The sequence below is a fragment of the Telmatherina bonti genome, assembly GCF_933228915.1.
Source record: "Telmatherina bonti genome assembly, chromosome: 1".
Taxonomy (NCBI): Eukaryota; Metazoa; Chordata; class Actinopteri; order Atheriniformes; family Telmatherinidae; genus Telmatherina; species Telmatherina bonti.
In genome coordinates, this window is record NC_136619.1 from 21,645,064 (window position 1) to 21,658,593 (window position 13,530).

Genomic DNA, 13,530 nt, shown 5'->3' on the forward strand with positions numbered 1-13,530 from the left:
TAGCTCCAATCTACTCAGTGGTGTCAAATTTAGTGAAATACATCAGCAGCTTTTTGCCAGCATCACGGTGCTGTGTGAGAATTTGTGATGGCTACCAGTCTCAGTCACAGAAAGTGTATTTTGCAGTTAACGCTGATCCTGGTTCGGTTTGCTACGACTTAGTAACAGAGCCAGTCTACAGCCACTTTAGTTTGAGAAAGGAAAATAAGAAAAAAAACAAACTCTTTTTTCATCTGTTTCATGTTGCCACTAAGGCCTCAAGTTGTAATATTTTCTGTTCCCCATGGTGCAGTAAAGTCTTGACAGCAATGGCTATTCAGGCAACCGAAATTTACATTTGAGATTTTTCACCCCCTCATAGATTAATAATCCTCAGTTGTGCTTTATACTCAAACAAATCCTACCTTTAATACAATTTGCATTCTTTATGTATGCTAATTAGTTTGATATGAGATCATCTGTGAGGTTGCTCTGATCAGACTGAACTGTAATGATCACTGGTTCTTTTATATTGCCATCATTCTGTGCACGTTAGTGCTTAACTTCGCTGTGTGGTCATTCTCTATAACTGTGATATGAAATTCCATAAAAGCTTTGATGGCCCCATGAATGTTGTACATTTGATGGTTAACATCTAAATTTTCTGCCTTTTTTGCCTTTGTTATTTTCTTGATTTAACTTGGTTTCCAGAAAACTTTGACCAGACTGTAATTAGTATTATCAAGGGCAGCAGCAACAGGGACATTTATCTCAACATGTTATTACTTCACATGGCCTTTTTACTTTTTCATAAAATATGTTGTTTGCATGTTAGCATATAAGAACAGTGTTTTGTGAAGCTAATACTAGCAAATACAGTACATGATATACTGATAGTAGACAATGTCCAGGTTTCAGACCAGAACTTAACTAAGCCCATGTGAAGTAACTGAATTGTGCTTGATTAAGAGCAGAATTCACAAGAATGACATGGAAGCTTTGCTGAAGAAAAATAATCATATTTGAGGGACTCATGGAGTTAAATGAAGCAAGGAGCAACTTGTTTGTTACATACCAGAACCAGTACAAATAGAGTCAAGAGTGGTGGTCTCTCACTCCCCTGCAAACCAAAGCAAACAAGTTTTATTTACATTCCTCCACGGTTGTAGCGAATAAAGCCAATTAGTTCAACAAAGCTCATGCACCGCACTTATGGTACAATCAAATCCTCTCCTTCTGTCTTTTCTCAGCACTTTTTCCGACCATGTTGGGAAATATTATTGGTTTAAACTAGAGGAGTTGGAGAAATTCTTCAGGATTTAGGAATGGACGCCCACACTGCAATTAAATCCCAAGCGAGAGTCACTTTGTAGTTATGAATCGGAAACTGTTCAAAAACTTTCCCAAAAACAGCATATGAAGTACTTTACCGAAAACATTCATATCATATTGTATCTCAGAGGTCATATTATATACAAAATTACATCTTGGTGTATTACATTCATTTTCCAAACCACATAGTCCATTTCAGGATTGTCAGGAAGTTGGAAGCTGTCCCAGCAGTCAGCAGGTGAAAGGCAGGGAAATTGCCAGTCCATCGCAGGGCCAACACAGAAAGACAAACAACCATTCACACTTACATGCATTTCTAGGGACAATTTGGAATAAACCAGCTAACTTAGCATGCATGTGTTTGGTGATGGTGACCTGGAGAGAATCCACACATACATGGGGACAACATACATACTCTGCACAGAAAGACCACTGTTCAAACCTCCCATGCAGAACCAGTCACCTTGTCACTGTGAGGCCACAATGCTACCCACTACACCACAACCAGTACAACCCCTGGAATACCGTTTAATCCAAAATATTACTTCATCATCAAAAGTGATTCCAAAATAGAAAAGAGGCAAGAAAAAATAAACAAATTAGTCACAAGCTGCTCAAACTCCAGTCTTTGTTTACTTACACGTATCACAATAAGTGAGACTATATAAAAATAACAAAATCTTTCATTGAATATTGTGCAGAATTATCTCTTTTTCTTTCATAAAAGATGATCTGAAATAAAACCTTATCCAAAAGAAGTCCATGTCCCTTCATTAAACTCATAGGAAGGAATTAACAGACTGAGCCTTCATCCCTCGACTGAACGTTTATATATATATATATATATATATGTATATATATATATATATATATATATATATATATATATATATATATATATATATATATATATATATATATATATATTTTTTTTTTTTTTTTTTTTTAAAAAGCATTTCAGACAGAACAGGATCATTTTAGAACTAAGAAAACGAGCATAAGAGGGTTCAAGAGGGAGAAAGATGAGAAAATTCTTGGACAGAAAGGTTAATAAAAATTAATTCCATGATCCTAAGCGGATTGGGAATGCTGTTCCATGAATATGTGGTGATAGGGGGGAGAGGAGCAGTGAGCGATCAGTAGAGTCACTTTGGGCTTGAAGAAAGAACCCAATGACACACAGTGATGTCATCTGCCACATGTTAAGATTGATGCTTTCAGTTATTCATTTTTTCTAACAAAAGAGAATAAAAACATTTGGAAAGCTTTGAAATTCCTATAACTCTTTTTTTTTAAGTTTGTGTTTCAGAATAATAAATCATTGACCCTCTACCTGCCTGGTAATATCATCAGCAATGCTTCTCCTGACAGTTCTTTCAAGCACCAGATTTGTAAAGAATTGACTTTCGCGTGGACTTAAGTAAAACACTTATTTCATTGGGTTTGTTCTGTGTGTTTCTCTGTTTCCAGCTGCTTACTGCAGCATTAATGATCTTCCACTGAATGGAGGTGTGGTCAATCGAACCAAACTTCATCCAGGTAGCAGACTTCAGTTCTTCTGTAATCATGGCTACCGCCTGGTAGGATCAAGCAATGCCACCTGCAGGCTCAATTCCAATGGGCTTTACCAGTGGGACACTACTACACTTTTTTGTCAAGGTAACCACAACCCCCCCCCCCCCCCCCCCCCCCAACATCTAAGTGATCATGAAAAGAAGATAAATTGCTTTTTCTCTCTATAACAATTCTCTCTTCAATATGTGGCAGCTATTTCATGTGGGATACCTGTGTCACCTGGCAACGGCAGCTTCCTTGCTTACCAGTATACTGTTGGTAGCCAGGTTACGTATCAATGTAACCATGGCTACCACCTTGACCCTGCTGTTCCAATGACAGCTGTATGTTTGGAGGATGGCAGTTGGAGTAATACTGGTTCAGTCCCCAGATGCCTGCGTAAGTGTTTTTAACAATGATGGATCTCTTTAAGAAAGGCATTAAATTGAAAGTGAATTGTTTTGACGTGATCAGATATTGAGCTAAAAAAAATAAAAAGAAACTACATACAGTATTTGGTCCCCAGAAGTATCCCGGGGGTTAAACTGACTGCCAGTACATAGAAAACTTTAAAAGTTAAGGAATTAACAAAGCTTGCCCTGTGCACCAGAAAGATGAGAAAAATATTCAAATTTAGCAAACAAAGATAATTTCTATATGATTTTGGGTTAAAAACTGAAATGTGGATTTAGTTACATATTTACTTTATGCCCTTTTTTTAACAAGATGACGCACTGTTGTCCGGTTTCAATGCCTGGAACATACTTTGGTCAAGAAAGAGCTGAGAAAAAGTGCAACCCCTTTTTGACAGTTTTTTAGGATTTTGCAGGTCTTTTCCTTGCAAAAGGTTTTGGAGTGAGGTGTGTGCAACTCAGCTGTACCTCAATCATTTCTGCAGGGTTTGGTCATTGAGATCTGCCCTGGAATTCTAAGCTACAGTGCAAATATAAATTAGAAACAATTTGCCCTCAATAACTCTTGCGGCATGTTATTAGTGTTAGAAAAAGCGTTCAGTAAACAGCCTGAGAGCAAATACAAGCCAAACAGTAAATCAAACATACAATATACACTATTAACCAAAATGAAAAAAAAAATCAACTTGTCTGGCTGTTTTACTCCAAAATACATTATCGTCATTAGTATTTCATAGTGTACAAGCTTGGTAATCTATTAAAAATGCAGGCAGGAATTCAGGTACTTTAACAAGCTTTTGGTTAAACTTGGATTCCGATGACTAATTTTACATTTTATACCTTTATTTTATGTCATTTATTTTTTGTATTTCATTTGGTGGTTTTATCGACTACTTCCTCTGTTGTGACGATGATTTAGATATCTTTTGCTTTCCTATTGAGTTACTGAGTTGATTGTGACTATTTTTGTTTGTTTGTTTTATTTTATTTTTTTTTATCAATTTTGTGGTAACATAAAAAGGACAGATGGTCAAACAGACAGTATGTTCTACGCCTACAATGCGTAACTATGTACATGGTGGCATAATGTCCTCATATACATTTAAAAAAAAAAAAAAAAAAGAACTTGAATTCTGTCACCCAGATATTCAGTATGCAGTCAAGCACAGCTAAAAATGACTTTGTCATAATACAGAAAAAAACAATTCTTAGACCACCCCTTTTAAACCAACATTTTATGTTTATTTTAAAGCCTGCTGCAACTAAAGCTGCCAAAGGTACTAAAGGTTTGGTAAACAAAAGGAAAACAATGACGTTTCTTCTATGACAGTACGTCACCTTAAACATTGGACTTCCTCTGATAGAGACTCACGAAATCTTTGATGCAAAACATTCACTGGGTCTGTAGGAATAAATAAAAATGTCAAAACTTATGTCATACAAAGTGTGTCCTTACTTTGTGACAAATAAAATTAAAGCATTTGATCAAATAAGATGTATGAATAAACTAAACATTTTTATTTATGGCTGTTTTTTGACATTTTTTCTTGTCTTTCCAGCGGTGCATTGCTCCAGCATTGAAGACGTCTTGTCAGATCACATGACCTACCACCTGCTCTCTGGCAGGCTAGGAGAGTTTGGTTCGAGGGTGATGTTGGAGTGCTCAACAGGGTATTATTTAGGTGTTGGGCATCGGACTCTTCGCTGTCTTGCCAATGGCACCTGGGAGGGGTCAGATGACCCAGCTACTTGCAAGAGTAAGTTTTCATACATCCATGAGCTCTAATGTGACTCTTGCAAAAAAAAAAAGAACTGTTGTTTGTGCTATTTTGAGATGCCACAGTGAGATTTATTTACCTCACCTTTGAACAAGAGGATAAAACTTGTGTTGCTTGTGTGTTTAGAGCACTCAAGCTTATTCAGAGAACAAATGCGCAGAAATTTATATCTAAGATTTGATAAAAATCGTTGGGAAATATGTGTCTGATCTAGAGACAGAAGCACATTGCATGCATGAGTTAACTGTAAGATTTTTGTACTCTGTGGTGGACATACACAGATATTTTATCTTGGTGACCTCAGTCAACAACATTCATGGTTAGGAAGAGCAGGTCTTTATAAGATAAGGGATTAAAAGAAACAAAAAGACTGACACAACGATATTATCCAGCACACAAAAAGTTTAACAGAAGAATAAATCTGCATTGCAGTGCCTTCCCCTGTTAGTCATGAAGTGGTTATCAGAATAACAAATCCACCCGGGAACATACACAGTTTGTTGGTCTAAGAAAGTAGCAGTTTGGCAGAATCATGGCACATGGGTAATATTTCTGATCATAGAGAAGGGACAGTCTGAGAGCGGACTGTTTTCCATATTGGTGTGAGTGTGTGCATGTGTTTATCCATTTCCCTCACTACTGCTTCTTTTTGATGAGTTAACAGTGGTATATGTGTTTCCAAGCGCCTCAGGATATTAACCGCTGCACATTATCTTGGGACTACGATAACTGTTTAAAGCAGCCCGAGCTTCCAAAATATAGGGTATATGTCAGTGGTGAAATACTGTCTTTTCAAATATAGAGCTCTTTGCAATGTGCCTTTGCAGCTTATTTCATGAGGAGATGTTAAGAGAAAAATTGTGGCTTTGAAAACTTTGTGATGCAGAATTTCTAAATGTTGCGTAATATACGGCATGCCAATGGAAAAGGGAAGTGTGTACACTTAACAAAAAAAAGTTTGATGTCATTAAGAATTTTTATCTATCAGAATAAGGTTTCATTTAATTATATTTTCTAATAATTTCTTTATCCGCTGTCCGATTAAATACTGCAGGCAGCTCTAAGACAGTCATCATTATAACAGAAGTGACAACTGAATTCTTCAGGTTGACCACTGACTTTAAGACAGTGTTCATAAGGATCAGTAAAAAGAACCATGTAATTATTTAACATGAGTCCAACTTTGCTAGGTAGTGTTTGCAATCAAAGTTTATAATGTTGATTTCAGTTCTTTCCTCATTTTACATCACGCCTGTTCCAATAGGCTCCCTAAGTGTTTTGTAATCACAGAAAATGTAGCAGCATTAAACACATCATTATGCTGTTTGACACCTGTACATTCATTTTCGTATTGTTACAATATTTGACTTCTGTCGTTTAGTCATCTCCTGTGGAGAACTTCCCTCCCCACCATTTGGTACCAAACTGGGGACGCTGACTACATTCGGGGCAACTGCAATCTTTATGTGTAACCATGGCTACACCCTGGTTGGGTCACACGTGAGGGAATGTGGAGCCAATGGCTTGTGGAGTGGCGCAGAGACAAGATGTCTAGGTAAGTGCCATTAAATATGATAGAATGTACATTGTGTTGTGGTCTGTACTAAGTCATTTTGGCATGAAAGGGAACATTGTGATCAATAATGAAAATGTATTCCATAGACTGAACAGTGTGAATTATTAAAAATAGAAGAGAAGGCACATAAATTGGGAATGAAATGTAGGGAGCTGTCAGAGCAATATCAAAGACCTGGCCCATTCTCATCATATATTAATTATATCTTGAATCAGTTTTTATATTTCTGTTTAATCCAATCAGATTAGTGCTTACTACTGACACTGAGATGGGATGTATTTTCATCTCTACTTACAGCATTACAATAAATGCTTTTTGTTGCCAGCTGAAAGTCTTTCGGTACTTATTCGGAGGATTTTCACACATTGTTCCTGCAAAAAGCTTTTAGTTCTGTTGTGTAGCTGCTCATGCTTCCATTTGGAAGTCTTTCGACAGAGTTTAGATGATGTTTAGGCTTGTGAGGGTCTTTGAAAAATCGTCGGCATGCAACCCTTGAGGCTGTACATTGTGGATTTCTTTTTTCATTTTCCTATTGTGAAAGCCAACTTCTTCGTTTGATTATTGTGTTTAAAATAGTGCTGTTTGATCTAAGTACTGCCACAGGGACACTGCCACTGTACAGTTTAACAGTTAATGTAAGGTCTCTTTGTAGAGACTAAATTTCATTTAGTTTTACATATAGCTCTGAAATGTTATCAGAAATTTGTCATTTGATTTAAATTTAGTTTCAGTTTGTCTTGCACTCAGCAAAGAGTCCACTTTATAGTGCTTCTTGTTTTCTTCCTATAAAAATGTATCTACCAATAAAAATGATTTATTGATTTATTGGACAGTTGACTACTATGAAAACTATTCATTTTGGAAATCATTATATTTGAGTTCCCAAACCACAGAATGTTGCTGTATACGCTTTAAACTTATGTTAAGTCCACTTTTCTATTATTCTTTAGATATGGCCCAGTGGTTAGCACTGTGGCTTCACAGCAAGAAGGTCACTGGTTCAATCCTTGGCTGGGGAGGGGTTCAGTCAGTGGCCTGTCTGTGTGGAGTTTGCATGTTCTCCCCGTGTATGCGTGGGTTCTCTCCAGGTACTCCAGCTTCCTCCCACCATCCAAAGACATGCATGTTAGGTTAATTGGTTACAATAAATTGCCCATAGGTGTGAGCATGAGTGGTTGTTTGTCTCTGTGTGGCTCTGCAATGGACTGGTGAGCTGTCTCTGAATATATTTTTTGCTGTGAATGCCAGTTATTTGTAACTTTTTTTGAGACAGACAGCAAATGATAGGTAGAACCTCTGGTAGAACATTACAAAAAAAATCACAACAACTTTAAATCTCTTCATTTACAGTTGCTAAAGTAGTAGTCACCTATAGAAACAAGCCAACCGACATGGCACCACTGATAAAAATAGAGGCAAAACTGATACATTTACATTTCAGTCATAACCCTGGAATTTAAAGTGCTTTTTTTTTTTTTTTTAGATAGGAACATTTTCAGGTAACTTTTTCTATTTTTTTATTGATTTATTCACTTATTTTATCATAGCTATATCCCTTTTTTTACTTGCTTGAATGCTGTTATGCCTGCACATCAATACATATATATATATATCTATATATATAGATATATATATCTATATATATAGATAGATATATATAGATAGATATATATAGATAGATATATAGATAGTTATATATATATATATATATATATATATATATATATAAGATAGTTTGTCACATACTTTTATTTTTTGTTATATATTCAGTTTTTAGACAGATTTTACACACACACACACACACACACACACACACACACACATATATATATATATATATATATATATATATATATATATATATATATATATACATATATATACAGAAGACAGCCGAGAACAAACACTATCTGCTGTCAATGAGTTTGTGATGCACAGACACTTTGATGGAAAATTAACATGCAGTCACACTGGTGGCTGATCTCTTCGTAATGGAGTACTATTGAAAACAACTGACTCATTGCCCACATCTCAGATTTCAATGCACGGGAAGAAAGAATGAGAAGATGTGATACTTTGAGGCCACTTGCAGGACAAGTAAATTGTTTAAAGCTACATTGTAAAAGACATTTCAGGTCTGACATTTTTTAACAGCAATTTTCACACGCCGTGACGACATAATGGGCTTATTCAAAGTTTTGAAATGTCTTAAAGTCAAAACATCAGTATCTCTAAATTTAGAGTGAATTTAAGTTTTTTGGTTTGGATGTTTTTCCTTTGTTATACATTTTGAATGTCTGTCATTTTCCTTTTTCCAGCTGGTCACTGTGACTCTCCAGATCCCATCGTCAATGGCCACATTAGTGGAGATGGCTCCAGTTACCGTGACACAGTAGTGTACCAGTGTATGTTAGGATATCGTCTAATCGGTACATCAGTCAGAATCTGCCAACAAGATCATCGATGGTCCGGAACAACACCTGTCTGCGTCCGTGAGTATACAGTTTTTATTATGATCCCTTTTTAGGGTTTGTTGCCTTTACTTTTTCCTTGATATGAAATGCTTACACTTTTTGTCTCTTGGAAAGATAAAAAAATAAAAGAAAATCATAGAAGAAAATAATGTTTGTCACTCCAAGTATGAGAAAATATGAAGTATTAAAAAGTGCTGCCAATAACTCCAGATTTCTTTTTTTTTTTTTTTTACTTTTCTCATATTTCTATCCTTCCACAGCAATTACATGTGGTCACCCAGGAAACCCAGCCAACGGACGGACCAATGGCAGCGAGTTTAACCTCAATGACGTAGTCAACTTCACCTGTAATAAAGGTTACATCCTCAGTGGAAATGCTCGCGCTCAGTGCCGACTCAACGGACAGTGGAGCAGCCCCCTGCCTGTCTGCAAAGGTCACCATCACATCTATTTAAACAAAGCTCAGAAAACTGCACATCGCAGTAAACACTTAATCCTTTTAAACCACTGTTCAGAGTTATATACGTAAGTTAAGATGGCTTGGTTTAGTCTTATAGTTCACTCTGGATGGTAAGAGTGAGAATGAAAGTTGTGAAAATATGTTTTTCACTTTAAAATAATATAATTTTTGTTCTGGTTGTATTCAGCAGCTGCTGACTGGATTTTCTTACAGCTACATCAGTTCATTAAATTGCTGCCATCAAAATATGAACTAAGACATGAAATCACAGAAAACGCACATTCTCTTACCAGTCGGCAGATTTAACAGCTACAGATAGATCAGGGTGTGTGTGTATGTGTGTGTCACTCTCTAAAGAATTTGACAAATCTCTACATGTACACACACAGCTGGGTGAATGTCCAGAGACACTTCTTATCCTCTGTTACTCATGCATGTGTTAACACCACACACCTCTCCAGAACTAGTATTACAGTTATAATACACTAAAACACACACACTCCACGGGCATTTTACACAGCTGATCTCACATGGCTGCAAGCAGACGTTTCCTGTTGAATACGTTCATCCTCCTTGCTTGCTTTCTCCATTTTTCCTGATTTTCTGTCTTATTCCCTCTTTCCCTCCTTCCTTCCCTCGCAGCAGCAGCTGTCAATTATGAGACCGAAACTTTCTTCATTCCCATAGGGTGCCAAACACACACGCGCACACACACACGCACACGCACATAGCTGTCTCCCCCACGGACTTGAATTTGAGTGAATGTCATTCTCCCTCGTGACATGTGGAAAATCACACTCAACTTCTATTGGACTGGCATCACCCAGAGAGGAGAGGGAGCAAGGAGAGAGGAGTGAACAAAGAACTTCAGGAAACTGAGCAGAATGTGACAAAAGAGAACAACAGAAAAGAGCAACAAGGACGGTCTGAATTTAAGGGAATTTGATTGGCGGATTGGTGCCTGTTGCTATCCTTCTGTATGCAGGTAGTTCAGTAAATTTAAGCTCCATTATGTTGAGAGTTCGTTTCGCTTTCATTGTTTTTTTTTTTACCCATGCAAACTAAAATCTGAAGGTAAAATTTAAGTACCATTTACCCGTCCATGACATATCCCCCACTTTTCTCTCGCAATCTCAAAACGAGTGTTCAAGACTTGCATTTACCGCTCACTTCATGACCATCTATAATAGAGGTGTGAGGGTTCTTGGATCATGATTACTAAGCTTCTGAAGTTGTTATGGCTATTAAGTATTTCATTTTTTCTCTGCCCCTCTCTTACTTTTCCATTTTTTTCCTGTCTATGTTTGGATCAATAGAAAATAAATGAAACACGTCTGCATGAATAGTTTACCCTAACAAGACATTTTGCTCTTCACACAGTGGTGAACTGTTCGGACCCTGGCCATGTGGAAAATGGTGTGCGACAGTCTGGCCTACGTTACCCTGAAGTATTCAGCTATGGTGTAACTGTTGCAATTCACTGCAAACGTGGCTTCTACCTTCTGGGTTCTGCACTCCTCACATGTCGGCATGATGGACTCTGGGACCGACCAATCCCTCGTTGCCTAGGTATGTATCGAAAAACTGTGAAAACCCAGAAGTAGAGTAAAAACTAAATATGTGTACACAACCAAAACAAACGGTAACTGTCCTTCTCTAAAAGCAATGCCATAAATAATGTGTTCACACAGGCAAAAACAACCCATTATTGATGAAAAAAATATGCAGCCTCTTTTGGTTGTGTGTGAAATTGAATTAAGGGTAAAAGGTTTGATTTAAAGTGATTTTGGCATTTAATTATCAATGATTTTATCTATGTATGTAGTTAACCGCGAACCCTATCATTCTACTATATAAATCCAGCATTTAACTAGTTTGTGTGTAATCAAATTCTACAAAGATGATGATTGCATTGTGAAAATACCGTATGGCAGTTCTAACCCTTTTTCAATTTATTTGTATCACGCCACTTCACAACAATGTTGTCACAGGGCACTTTACATACACAAGTCAACATACACATCATTTCGAGACAATTCATACATATCCTATAATAAAAACCAACTGATTGCATTGAGTCGTGACTTCGATCCAATCCCCCATCCTGAGCATGCATGCTTGTTTTCTAACTCTACCCAAGTGATGATTTTATCTGAAGGGACAGAAGCATTTTAGTATAACCCTTTTTAAGGTCCTGGTCTACCATTTGGTATACGTAAATTTGCAGTAACTTTGATGAGTCTTAAAAAAATGTGGAAAAAACCTACCTGAGCCATCCCTGTCAGTTGCTTTAGGTATGTAAAGCCAAAACTAACTGTTTTTATAACACTACTGTTTTAAAGTTCAACCATTTTACTGTTATATTATTATTAACCTTTTTTTAACATATCAACCATTTGCCGAAAAACACATTCATTCTGTTTATTCTTGTCCAAAACAAACACAAAAAACATAAAGAAACATTTTTCTTTGGCCTTTTTGCTATTGTGAAAGTTAAAGGGTTAACGTGTTAAAATGAAACAAAAACACTTGTGGTATGTTACCACTGAATATGTGTCTCACAGCTGAAGGAGTTTAGTTGAAAGTACTGCACATAATTGCACCATCCAGCATCCCCTCCTGCGTCATTATGAGAATGTTTTGGCTACTTAAAGGAAACACTTGAGAATGAAGTCTGCTTTGATACAGCAATGCTTTTATGAGTTTCTTTGCTCTCTGGAGTCTTTTAAGGGTGGTACTCTGAAGGACAGTTTTAGGGGTTGTTTTTAACAACCGAAGAAAAAACACCTGTCTCAAAAATGAATGAATTTTCACTAAATGTTTGTGACTTGTCAGTAAGCATTGTTTAATCAGTTATGGTCTTTGATTATCTTTCATTTTTCAATATAATATAGTTATATATTATAGTATATAAATATACATATAAATATACATACATATATATATATATATATATATATATATATATATATATATATATATATATATATATATATATATATATATATATATATATATATATATGTGTGTGTGTGTGTGTGTGTGTATATATATACACACACACATATATATATATATATATATATATATATATATATATATATATATATATATATATATATATATATATATATATATATATATATATATATATATATATACACTTTTTCCATACACTTTTTCAATTAACTGGGTTGTTTGTCTTTGTCTTCAAGTTGATTTTATTATCTAAAAAAATGCCTAAGAAGTATTGCTGTTTTTCCATTATTAGGTGTATAATAAAGAGGTTGTGTTCATGACAGTTTTATAATAGATTTTATGTAACAAAAACTTCTCAAATTGTGCAAATTTGAAAATAAAATGACATTTTTGACCAAATAAAATGGGTCAACAACAGTCATAATTATTCTTAAGGATTTGTTATGGGGACGATAGGTGTCTTATCATTTAACATGTTGTCATTTAAGTTTTATGGCCAACATCTGCAGAGAATGTGTTCACAAAAAGATTTGTCATTCTTTTCTTGGATTTCTATTAAGTCATGGCTGGAAAAATCTCATTACAGGTGGGAGTATTATTTATTTTTCGTTATATTTGTCAATAAATGCAATATTGTGAGTAATAGCCTCCGAGATGAGGACAAAGAGAAGAAGAAACTGGAAGAAAAAGGAGGGGGGTTCGAGTAAAAAAAAAAAAAGAAAGTAAAGTAATCACAAAAAAAGGTGAACGGATGAAGGAATAAAGCTTAAAGGTTTTTGCATTATTGTGTGTATGTGAGAATGTGTCTCTTAAGGCAATAGATGTTCTTGTTAGGGAGCTGCCGCGGCTGAGAGAAACATGGAGCTTAAACTAGACAGAGATAGAAAGAAGGAGGCTGATTCACAGATGAAGGGAGAAACACAAAGAGGTGAACAGAAGCGCAGAAGGAGGACGCAGCAACAGAGTGGTAGAGATGGAGAATCAG

General features: G+C 36.0%; 1 protein-coding gene across 1 annotated transcript in view; it reads left to right on the top strand.

Moving 5' to 3' along the window:
• Positions 1-13,530, top strand: part of LOC306760319 (CUB and sushi domain-containing protein 1-like) — a gene marked incomplete at both ends in the record, with an annotated part of 457,273 nt that overhangs the window by 409,952 nt on the left and 33,791 nt on the right. Inside the window, 7 exons of the mRNA XM_079246123.1 lie at positions 2,782-2,970; positions 3,079-3,264; positions 4,838-5,035; positions 6,438-6,611; positions 8,951-9,124; positions 9,367-9,540; positions 10,947-11,135. Coding sequence (XP_079102249.1) covers positions 2,782-2,970; positions 3,079-3,264; positions 4,838-5,035; positions 6,438-6,611; positions 8,951-9,124; positions 9,367-9,540; positions 10,947-11,135 — 1,284 coding nt within the window. The remainder of the gene's footprint in view (positions 1-2,781; positions 2,971-3,078; positions 3,265-4,837; positions 5,036-6,437; positions 6,612-8,950; positions 9,125-9,366; positions 9,541-10,946; positions 11,136-13,530) is intronic.